Source organism: Alexandromys fortis, unplaced genomic scaffold, assembly GCF_014885135.2.
Source record: "Alexandromys fortis isolate MF-2015 unplaced genomic scaffold, M_Fortis_MF-2015_v1.1 scaffold_155, whole genome shotgun sequence".
NCBI classification, from domain to species: domain Eukaryota; kingdom Metazoa; phylum Chordata; class Mammalia; order Rodentia; family Cricetidae; genus Alexandromys; species Alexandromys fortis.
This window is the reverse complement of record NW_026068052.1, coordinates 811539-824033: the sequence shown is the minus strand read 5'-3', so window position 1 is coordinate 824033 and position 12495 is coordinate 811539. Positions and strand designations below refer to the sequence as shown.

At 38.2% G+C, this 12495-nt stretch overlaps 1 protein-coding gene across 6 annotated transcripts in view; it reads right to left on the bottom strand.

The window, feature by feature from the left end:
* The window catches only part of Tex11 (testis expressed 11), a 290243-nt gene that overhangs the window by 179920 nt on the left and 97828 nt on the right, over positions 1–12495 (bottom strand). For all 6 annotated transcript variants that reach the window (XR_007588266.1, XM_050119701.1, XM_050119702.1 and 3 more), the window contains 2 exons: positions 6274–6328; positions 2226–2321 (listed from right to left, as the gene is read on the bottom strand). Coding sequence is in view for 5 of the 6 variants with exons in the window: in XM_050119701.1 (XP_049975658.1) it covers positions 2226–2321; positions 6274–6328 (151 nt within the window). In the remaining variant the exon portion in view is untranslated. The remainder of the gene's footprint in view (positions 1–2225; positions 2322–6273; positions 6329–12495) is intronic.

Sequence of the window (12495 nt, the reverse complement as noted above, 5' to 3'; positions counted from 1 at the left end):
AAAGGTCACATGTGAAAGAAAAGAGCCCTGGTTTAGACTATAATGTTAAGCTAAATGGTATTCATCGCTAGTTTATGTTGTTGTTTTAAAAAGATTTGTTTTAGGGGCTGGAGAGATGGCTCAGCGGTTAAGAGCATTGCCTGCTCTTCCAAAGGTCCTGAGTTCAATTCCCAGCAACCACATGGTGGCTCACAACCATCTGTAATGAGGTCTGGTGCCCTCTTCTGGCCTTCAGGCATACACGCAGAAAGAATATTGTATACACAATGAATAAATAAATATTTTTAAAAAAAGATTTGTTTTATTTGGTGAGTAGTTCTGTTCATCTAAAACCGAATGCTTATTCACAATAAGAATCTTTCTCTCATAAGACCCTATAAGCAAGCTAGCTATAGAACCAAGCTTACAGCCTGAGGAATAATTAATTCAGAAATGTCAAGGGAATAGAACCAGTGGCAACCAGCACATTTGTCTTTAAAATTACATAACAATTTGACTCCTCTGAAAAACTGATTTACTCACATGAAGTTCATAAGTACTTCTACAAATATACTTAATAAGTGGCTAAAAAATAAAAATCCTCAAAAACAATTCTGGAATCTTCAATATTGTAATCTTGGAAAAAGTAAAATTCTCAGATTATGAACATCCCACAAAAGCTTCATATGTAGGTAAACCACACTGATGGGGGCAAATTTCAAATCTGTGTTTCTTAAATCACAGCACAACTCGACTTCTGAGATGCCACAGTGGCCTAAGTTGCTGCATAAGCCTAATTACCCAGAACCCCACATAAAGTAAGAATAAAAAACATCCACCATGCTAACCACTGGCTAGCACACATGCACTATGGCATGCGCACCACCTGTCTTAGGCTTTCTTAAAAATAAAACTGCTAATGACATTCAAGAGAAGTTGACATTCATTTAATCACTTTCCAAAGTCCCAACATAATTCTGTAACCTTGAAGATTAAATTTCAACATAAAAATTACAGAGGGACACAAAAATTCAGATCACAGAAATATTTTATTTTACCTTTATGTACTACAGAAGAGAGTGTAACAATGTGTTGTGTTTTTTAAAGCACAGACACTGAAAGAAACTAATAAATGGGACCTCCTGAAACTGAAAAGCTTCTGTATAGCAAAGGACACGGTCAACAAGACAAAACAACAGCCTACAGAATGGGAAAAGATCTTCACTAACCCCACATCAGACAGAGGACTGAGCTCCAAAATATACAAAGAACTCAAGAAATTAGACACCAAAAGATCACATAATCCAATAAAAAAATGGAGTACAGATCTAAACAGAGAACTCTCAACAGAGGAATCTAAAATGGCTGAAAGACACTTAAGAAAATGTTCAACACCTTAGTCATCAGAGAAATGCAAATCAAAACAACTCTGAGATTCCATCTTACACCTGTAAGAATGGCCAACATCAAAAACACTGATGACAACTTATGCTGGAGAGGTTGTGGGGTAAAGGGAACACTTCTGCATTGACGGTGGGAATGCAAGCTGGTACAACCCCTTTGGATGTCAGTGTGGTGATTTCTCAGAAAATTAGGAAACAACCTTCCTCAAGACCCAGTAATACCCAAAGGATGCTCAATCGTGCCACAAGGACATGTGCTCAACTATGTTCATAGCAGCTTTGTTCGTCATAGCCAGAACCTGGAAACAACCTAAATGGCCTTTGACTGAAGAATGGATAAGGAAAATGTGGTATATTTACACAATGGAGTATTACACAGCAGAAAAAAATAACGACAGCTTAAATTTTGCAGGAAAATGGGTGGAGCTAGAAAACATTATTTTGAGTGAGGTAACCCAGACACAGAAAGACAATTATCACATGCACTCACTCATAGGTGGTTTTTAAACATAAAGCAAAGAAAACCAGCCCACAAACCACAACCCCAGAGAACTTAGACAACAATAAGGACCCTAAGAGAGACTTACATAGATCTAATCTACGTGGGAAGTAGAAAAAAAACAAGATCTCCTAAGTAAATTGGGAGCATGGGGACCTTGGGGGAAGGTTGAAGGGGAGAGGAGAGGCAGGGAGGGGAGCAGAGAAACATATAGAGCTCAATAAAAATCAATAAAAAAAATCAAAGAAGTATACTAAAGCAAATAAATGTCTAAATTGGATTTCAAGCTGTGAATTGAAACTTGGAAAATTTTAAATTAATATCAAAAAGTAAATGTCTCATACCTTGTTTGCTAGACGTACAGCAATGAGGGCCTTACCATAGTATTCTTCATCATTACAATCCAAATAAACAGTGGCCAGTAATCGTAGAGCCTTGGCCTATAATGAACAACAGAGAAGAGCTTCTAGCTGAAGAATTAAACTACAACAACAGACTAGCATTTGCCCAATGATGACACTATCTCAAAATAAGCTATCTGTTTGTAATAGCACGCACTCTCACTGCACTAGTGGATACCAAACATTATCTGAGAAATGATAGCATTATTTATACTTCTGACTTGTTTAAATTCAATATAACTGTTAAAATCTATCTTCCTTTTTTGTGTGTGTTTTTTCTTTATTTTGCTTTATTTTGCTTTTGGTGGTAGTAGTTTTTGTTTGTTTCTTGCTTTGGGGTTTTTGGCAGAGGTTAGTTTTTTGAGACAAGGTCCTGCTGGCCTAAGAACTCTCTGGGATCTTCTTGGATGCAAATGGCACTGTGTCCTGATTAACACAATTTATTTCTTAATGGCATCTTACCATTAAAGTACTTTATCATCCCTAATTTAAAACTTAACTTAGCAGCATTTTAAAATAAATAAAGTATCATTTAATCAAGTCAACGTCTCCAACCAGGACAGCACTGATACAGGGAGTAATTGTGATCAATGTGTATGAGTTTACAGATTTATAGGAAGAACTGGAGGAGGAGAACAGAGAATAATATGTTGAATACAAATGTATTATATGCACACGACTAGTAAACAAAATAATAATAAACAAATGTTAAAAATAAGAGGTTATATTTCAATAAGAATGTCTGCCTCTAAGTATAACAGGGATAGTAAGACAAGGCAAAGATGACCTACTGATTTTTTTTTAATGTTAAGCATAAAGAGGAATCCAGAGGAATGATGTTTGAATTATCATTTCTCTTAATTTTTAAATTTGAAAACTAAGATGGATAAAATAAGATTTAAATAAAGTAATACAATTGCCGTGAAGCAATTCTATAAGAGTTTATAAGCTCCTATAGAGAAATTTTATGGAGCAAATATGGAATCTCTAAGAAATACTGTAGCTATTTCATTATATCCAAAGTATTCCCTTGTTAGAAAGACATGAGAATAGATAAATCTCAGGATTTATATTTTAAAAAATGAGCCAGACGTCAACTAGTACATGTTGGATATTTCCATTTATACAAAACTTAAGAATAGCCCAAGATGATCTACAATACAAGTCAGGAGTGTGTATTAATTGGCACAGAGTGGTGACGGTTTCTATATCTTATGGTTAGAAGACTATAAAAAAAATCAACAAGCTGTGTACTTAAGATTTGTGGAATTTACTATCACTAAATTATACTTCAGTAAGTTATTCCTATGATAATGAAAAAATTACTTCAAAATACTACCCCACCACACTTTTCAAAGTAATATTCCTCTTCAGTCACATAATGTAGCACAAATAATAAAAACCCAGAGTCAGATAACCACAAGAGAGTTCATACCTCTACCAAGGCTGGGTGATCCTGTCCTCAGCGTGGATGCAGACTGACTGCAGACTGCGACACTGAGCTCCTGTCTCCTCCTGTTCCTCTCCAGTGCTGGGGTTAAAGGCATGCACCACCACTAGATAGCCTATGGCTAACTAGTGTGGCTGCTGGGATTAAAGGTGTGTGCCACCATGGCCTGGCCTGTATGGTGGACTAGTATGATTAGCTTTGCACTCTGATCTTCAAGCAAGCTTTATTTATTAAAACACAAATAAAGGCCGGGTGGTGGTGGCGCATGCCTTTAATCCCAGCACTCGGGAGGCAGAGGCAGGTGGATCTCTGGGAGTTCGAGGCCAGCCTGGTCTACAAGAGCTAGTTCTAGGACAGGAACCAAAAGCTACGGAGAAACCCTGTCTCGAAAAATAAAAAAAAAAATAAAAAAAAACACAAATAAAATATCACTATAACATAGGTACTATTTTCTATCTTTCCTCGCAGGATATCCTCTCATCTAAATTCTTCGTCTAGAACCCTCTTCCTTTCACGCTGTGACTTCTATCTACAAGACCTATCTCCTACCAAAATCTAGTTAACCCCGTCTCTGTTCTAGAACCCTTCTACATCCTTAAGGTATCATTGACTTCACTGGCACTATCGTCCTTTACATACATTTTAAAATTTGATCCAGGTATAAAATATATACAGAAAAGTTCAAAAACATTAAAAGCATGGCCTGTGAATTTTCACAAAGTGGTATGTGAAAAATTTTTAAAAACATAAAATTTAGCCATACTTTTATAGAAATCCCCAAGCACAGGCTGTTGCCAAGGTTGTTCTCTACTAACTGATGATAAGGCCTTATTGCTAAAGACAACACCTACACAACTCATGGAACATAGAGAAGTTAAACTGGTGCTTATTGAGAACCTTCACTCCTACTGACTAGTGTTCAAGGTGCTAGAAGGTACCTTGAATGCTACCAGAAGAGAAAGGTAAACATCAAACCAACTACAAACTCTTCGATCTACAGTGGTAACCTGTTTGCAAGGCATGCTGGTGCAATAATTGCACAAATTTTGTTGGAGCAAAAAAACATAATCTGATTGGATGTAATGGCCCACTTTACAAGATGTAGCCTAGGTCTGGCATTGCTCAGGTGACCAAGAACCTGAAACTAGATAGGCCATAGGCATGACATCGTGCTAGACCTACAGATCAGCGCCTCACTCAGCCATTATCAGAGAAGCTTTCTCTTTCAGTAGATGCCAGCTAACACAGAAACCCACACCTGAACAATGTGCAGAGAGAGAGAGACCTTGGAACACTCAATTCTATATGAGATGTCTTCATCAAAACCCTCCCCCTCAGGGATCAGGGAGCTACGAGGAAGAGAAAACAGAAAGATTGTAAGAACCAGAAAGTTTAGATGACTCCAAGGAAACTCTTCTAAACACAGCAGGACTGATGCACATATGAACTCACAGAGACTGTGGCAGCATGCACAGGGCCTGCCTGCACAGGTTCAATCTAGACAGGGTCCACTGCCGAGAGGGGCAGGTGGACATAGGCTCTCACCCCTAACCAAGGAGCTATCTACAATTGATACCCACTTGCAAAGGAATAATTAGTTTTATCAATGGAGTCTCACTGTGGATATTAACCACACTGCAGGGTAGGTCCCATGCCCAGCATTAGACGGATAGATGACACAAAATCACGTCAATAATATATTTGTAAACTTTGTCTCTTATCACTTTGGGCATTTTTTTTTTGTCTTACTGGTCTTTTACTAGTATATTATGTTTCCTGTTTGTCTTCTAAAGAGAAAGGTAAAGATGTAGATTTGCAGGGGATCTGAAAGGATTTGAGAGAGGGGAAACCAAGGTCAGAATATATTGTATGGAAAGTCTTTTTAATAATTAAACAAAAGAACTGTCCTGCTAGAAGCTCACATATTTGGTGGTTCTTTTGGAGAAGGTTGTGAAGTCTTTAAGAGGTTGAACATTGATGGAGGAAGTACATCATTGGGAGTGGACTCTGAAAATTGACGGCCTTGCCTCACTTCCAGCTTCTGTGACTTCTCCCTTTCCCTGCTTTGTGCTTATGGTTGAAAATGTGATCTCTCAGTTTTCTGTTTCGGCCACATGCTGCCATGCCCTACCTCTGCCATGATGGACTCTTCTGGAGCTATGAGCCAAATAAATCATTTCTTCAAGGAGCTGCTTCTGATACTTCATCATAGCAACAGAAAAGGAACTAGTATACCAAGAATGTTCTATCTTGGCATTTTAAGGAAAACAATTAAATTTTAAACTATGCAATAATAAAAGCTATAACTTACAAAGAAAACACTGTTCAAAATGCTTTATATATACTAATTCAGAACTAGATTATGAACTTATGGGGTATATTACATTGTTATATAAATTTTATGGAAATTAATGCACTAAAATGTTACATGATGTGCCCAGTATAAAATCTATTCACCAATGAGGGATTATCTATCACAACTTTATAATAGCATAAACTATATTTCTTTAATCTACTTCTCCAATATTTAATGATCCTTACCAGCATTTCTGGTTCAACAGAATCTGTATCCATCTTCCCAATTTCATAGCTTTGGCTATCATTAAAAAAGAAAAATATATGTGTACATATTCATTTCAAATATATATATATATATACTTAGAACTATGTATTACTAAAAAGATATGGTATAATCATACTTTATTCCAATTTTTCTGTTTGGCATAACAACAGACTAGTCAATAACACATAAAAATCAATTTTATAAAGCAATACTTTGTAACTGTAGAAAACCAAAACTTTCTGAGGAGATAAACAACAAATCAACATTTAATTATAGTAATTATAGTAATGCCCATGTGTGTGTGTGTGTGTGTGTGTGTGTGTGTGTGTGTGTGTGTGTGTGTGCTGTCCTGGTTAGGGTTTTTGTCACCGTAATACAAGTTAGACAGCCATTTGAGAAGAGAGGACTCAAATTTAAAAAATACCCCTACCAAACTGGTCTATGGACAGGCTTATGGAAGCATTTTTCTTTATTAATGATTTATATAGAAGGACCCAGCCCACTGGGGGTGGTACCACCCATCATGGGCTGAGCCCTCCCCCATTGATCACTAAGGCATTACAGAGGCATTTTCTCAGCTGAGGCTCCTTCCTCTGATGATGCTAGCTTGTGTCAAGTTGACACACAAAACCACCCAGTACATTACTGAATATCATAAATATATTCGTTCTTGTGAAAACAATACTTTATATGTGTGTATATGTATGGATATAACAGCCTTAAATTTTTGCTAAGTAAAAGCTTACATACATATGTAAACTACTTTAATGTAGTATATAAGAATATATACATATATCTTAGTTAAGGTTTCTTTGGCTGTGATAAGACACTATGCCTAAAAGCAACTTTGAGTAGGAAAGGATTTATTTCTTAGAACTGTCGGGCCATACTCTATCACTGAAGGAAGTAAGGGCAGGAATCTGGAGGCAGGAACTGAAGCAGAAGCCAAGGAGGAATTCTATATCCCTGGGCTGTTGATCCTAGGTTCTATAAAAAAGCAGGCTGAGCAAGCCATGGGAAGCAAGTCAGTAAGCATTTCCCCTCCATGGCCTCTGCATCAGAAACCTGGAGGCAGGAGCTGATGCAGAGGTCATGGAGGAGTGTTGTTTACTGGCTTGCTTCCCATGGCTTGCTCAGCCTGCTTTCTTAAAGAACCCTGGGACCACCAGTCCAGGGTTGGCCCCACCCACACTGATCCCCGACTGATTACCAATTAAGAAAATGCCCTACAAGCCTGTCTACAGACAGATTTTTTTGGAAGCATTTCTTAATTGAGGTTCCCTCAGACGACCCTGGCTTGTGTCAAGTTGAAATAAAACTATCCAACACAAAAACAATACTATTACTGGAGTTTTGGGGGCACAAAATCTGGGTGGTAACAGCCCTAACAAACTAGTTCACACACACATTGTCAATATACCCATAAAAGAGATAAGTATTAGTGAAGGACCAAAAAAGGGAATTATGTGACCACATTGGGAAGAATAACAAATACAGTCCAGTGGTCTCCTCCAAATCTATTTTTGGGGGTAATGACATGATGTTTAGGTTTTAAATGAGGGCAAGTGGTATGTATAACTGAACTGTCATAGTTAAGATGTGATCCCACACACACACCCATCATTGACCCATCATTGTCTCAAATCCTGTCTTTCAAGATAGTTAATGTCATCAAATCTACATGAAATCTCTTTCAAAGAGAAAGTTCTTCCTCTCTGGTTAACACCAGGCTTCAGCCTTATCCTTCTTCCAGCACGAGATTCCTGGTAAAAAATTCCACATTTGAGGAGAAATCATTGTTTGAACAGTTTGATAGCTAAACAAAGAGACAGAAAAAAAGCCTCTCTTTAGAATATCTTCAGTCAGATGGTTATAATATTTTGAAATATAAAAACTTTTTACATAAACAGATCCAAGACCAGAAGTGCAGTCACATGACTATAACTTAGCACCTGGGAGGTGGAGTCAGAAGGATAAGGAGTTAAAGGCCAGTTACAGCCACATGAGACCCTGCCTCAGCAACACAAAAACTAGACTACATGGTGAATTCAGGGACAGCTTGATATACATAATGAGACTGTCGTAAAGGGGGAAAAGGCTATGTATGCCGGTACATGCCTGTAACTCCAGTACTTGAAAGCAGGAGGATGGTGAGTTCAAGACCAACCTGGACTATAGAGTTAGATTACATCTAAAGAAAAAAAAATACAGAAATGAGAAAACTGAGTAATTAGCATGCTAGCAAAGATATAGTGCTTGCCTAGAACTGCCAGTCCTGTTTTATAGAGATATATTCTGGAATGCTAACCCTTCTTCCAGTCAAAAAGAGCAATGAAAGTGTGCGACTGGATTATCCTAGAAGGCATAGTGTGATTCTAGAGACAATTCTGTCCCTCCCTTTGGCAAAGGACCCAGAAGCTCTAGGGTAGCTCTGATGGCTGTTGACTGTCTAGGACCCTAGCCTCTGGAATTATGGACACCTTAACTTTGTTAAGTTTGTAAAGCTATGGCGTTTTGAAGTAAGAGACCTCCATCATAGGCAAGAATTCTCATAGTTTTCCTGCTACCTGCCCTGGTCAAGTGACACAGTGGTTCTGCCCAGTAGAGAGAGAAGGCAGGCAGTAAAACATTCTCTGGATTTCTTCCCAGGGGAGGTGATTTTATTTGGACAGAGACCAGAGGTAGTAAATACAAGGAGCCTAGTTGCTCCATGATAGCAGTAACAAGTAAAACATGTAAAAGGTTAGCATAAAGAAGCAAGGAAAAAATAGACAGGAACAGCATCTTAGGATCACAATTATCTTCGAGGGTTCAAGAAACTAAGCCCACGTACTGTAAGACTTTAAGACAATCCTGAAGCCATTTTTGACAATTCTGAATCCTCTCAGCCTCTGTGCCATAGTGCTTCCCCCCCTCCTCCCCTGGGAACCAAGGACCTAACAGCTACACTCTCACGTACTCAGTTCCTGAACAATTACCCATATATGTATGCTTTGGTTCGGTCCCCTGGGAAACGAGGTCAAAATGACCTCTTACCTCATCTGATCTGGCAACAGCTCTCCAGTCAATTATTGGTAATAGCCCTTTCAAATAAGCCAATCAGAATAGTCAAAGAACAACCTCCCTTGCTTCTGTGCCCCTTTAAAAGTAGACTGTACCCGCTATTCGAGGTCCCTCGGCTTCCCAAATGCTGGGGGACCCTGTCATGACAGAATTAATAAAATCCTCATGCTTTTGCATCAGCTATGGTGTATGAGATGGTCTCTGGGGGAGACTCCTTCTCGGTGTTTGGACGCTACAGTCTAACAGTACAAAGCTGCATCCAGAGAGGCCCAATCAAAGGCAGTACTAAGACAAACTAGAAAGCATTACTTAAGGCATACACAGATCCATTAGCAAAGACTCTTCAGCCAAAGTGGCTCAAGAGGCTTAAGCAGAATTTCTGACCAAACACCAAATGAAAATTAAGCTAAGATAAAGGGTGGCTCTCAGAAAGGTAAACTTAAAAAGCCAATCAACCTCCTACCTAAGGTTTGAGAGAGATGTATTTGCCTAACATTCTGTTCTCTCACAAGTGAAAGATAATCTACTAATAAAAGATAATTACTAGTCCCTATCTGACTGCAGAGCACAACAAATTTCTTTAACTGTGAAAATTCCCTCTAAACAAATAAAAAGAAAACTCCGAGAAGAAACCACTAAAGACCACAAATTATAAGGAAAATAAATTTTACCAAATTAGTCCAGATGACTAGATGAATAAGAAAAAAATTAAGCTCCAAAGGAAGAGCAATAGCATGTAGGTGTGCCACAATATACTTTGTAAAATATTACAGAAGACAATATGATAAATACAGAAGGCACTGAGGAAATACAGAAAAACATTAGGTCATACTTCAAAAATCTGACTACACAAAATTAGAAAATCTAAAAGAAATAGACAACTTTCTTGATGGGTACTACATACCAAAATTAAATCAAGACCAGATAAGCAAATTAAATGGGCCTATAACCCCTAAGGAAATGAAAATAACCATTAAAAATCTGACAACCAAAAAAGCCTAGGGCCAGATGGCTTCAGCCCAGAATTATATAAATATTTCAAAGAAGAACTAATACCAATACTCCTCAAATTGTTCCACACAATAGAAGCAAAAGGAACACTGCCAAATTCTTTATAAGAGGCCATAGTCACCCTGATACCCAAACCAAACAAAAATGTAACAAAGAAAGAGAATTATAGACCAGTCCCCCTCATGAACATTGATGCAAAAATACTCAGCAAAATACTGGCAAACCAAACCCAACAACACATTGAAAACATCATCCACCATGATCAAGTAGGCTTCATCCCAGAGATGCAGGAATAGTTCAACATATGAAAATCTGTCAGTGTAATCCACCATATTAACAAACTGAAAGAAAAAAACCCACATGATCATCTCTAAATGTTAGAAAAGCCTTTGACAAAATCCAACACTCCTTCATGATAAAGGTTCTGGAGAGAACAGGATTCAAGGAATATATCTAAACATAATAATAAAGGCAATTTATAACAAGCCAATGGCCAACACCAAATTAAATGGAGAGAAAAACAAAACGATTCCACTAAAATCAGAGAAAACACAAGGCTGTCTACCACTCTCTCCATATCTATTCAATATAGCACTCAAGGTTCTAGCTACAGCAATAAAGCAACAAAAGGAGATCAAGAGGATACAAATTTAAATAGAAGTAATCAAACTTTCACTATTTACAGATAATATGATAATATACATAAGTGACCCCAAAAATTCTACCAAGGAACTCCTACAGCTGATAAACACCTTCAGTAATGTCACAGGACACAAGATTAACTAAAAGAATCAGTAGGCGTCCTATATACAAATGATAAATGGGCTGAGAAAGAAATAAGAGAAACAACAACTGTAATGGTCTGTCCTGTCTCTTTAAGAGACAAGCATGTGTGTAGTGTCCCCTGCCCCCATCTGCTGAGGCAGGTCTTCCTTCCTGCTTACAGCCTGAGTCTCTCCTACATTGTCCTCTCGAAAAGGTAGCTTCTGTCTCTCCCCTCTCTCTCTCCCTTTCTCCTTCCCTCCCTCCCTCCCTCCCTCCCTCCCTCCCTCCCCCTCTCTGCTCTTCTCCCCTTCTCCCTTCCCCCTCCATAACCCACTAAATAAATATCCAACCCCACTCTGCAAATAAATATCCAACCCCACTCTGCATGGTGTGCCTATCCATGCCTCTGTCTCTCACTCCACTGTGTGTCTCCCTGCCGGAGACCAGCCGCCTTCAGAGACCTGCAGTGTGGTCTCATGGTGTGCGTATCTGTCTGTCTCTCATATGGCCTATTGCAGCCACTAGGGGAACTGTGCCAGTCCCTGCCTAGGACTGGCTGCTCTAGGGGCCACAGCTTGCCACCGCATGGCCTGCTGCCACCGCTTGGGGACCTGCAGCATTTCTACTGCTACAGCTGCCGGGGATCCCACAGCATTTTATTTAATTCATTACAACAACCTTTACAATAGTCACAAATAATATAAAATTATTATAACTCTAACCCAAAAAGTGAAAGGTCTATAAGACAAGATTTTAAGTCTTTGAAGAAAGAAATTAGGGGAAGAGATAAGAAAATGGAAAGGTCTCTCATGCTCATGGATCAGTAGGATTAACATAGTAAAACTGGCAATCTTTCCAAAAGCAATCTACTAATTTAATGAAATCCCCATCAAAATCCCAACACAATTCTTCACAGACCTTGAAAGAACAATGCTCAACTTCATATGGAAAAACAAAAAACCCATGATAGCTAAAAAAAAAATAATAAACTATTTTTAAGGACAACAAATACTGGCAATGATGTGGGGGAAGAGGAATCTTTATACATTTTTGGTGGAAATGTAACTCACACAACCACTTTTGAAGTCAGACTTAAGGTTCTTAAAAAAAATCAAAATTTGAAACTGCTATATGATTCAGCTAAACCACTCATGAATATATACCTGAAGAACTCTAAATCAACATCCAGTAGAGATACGTGCATATTCATACTTACATAATCACAATAACTATGAAAAGAAACTGATCTCAATGTCTACCAACAAATGAATGGATAAATAAAAATAGGGTACATATGCACAATGGAATTTTAGTCAGTCAAAAGAAAAATTGAGTCCATGATATTTGAAGGAAAATGCATG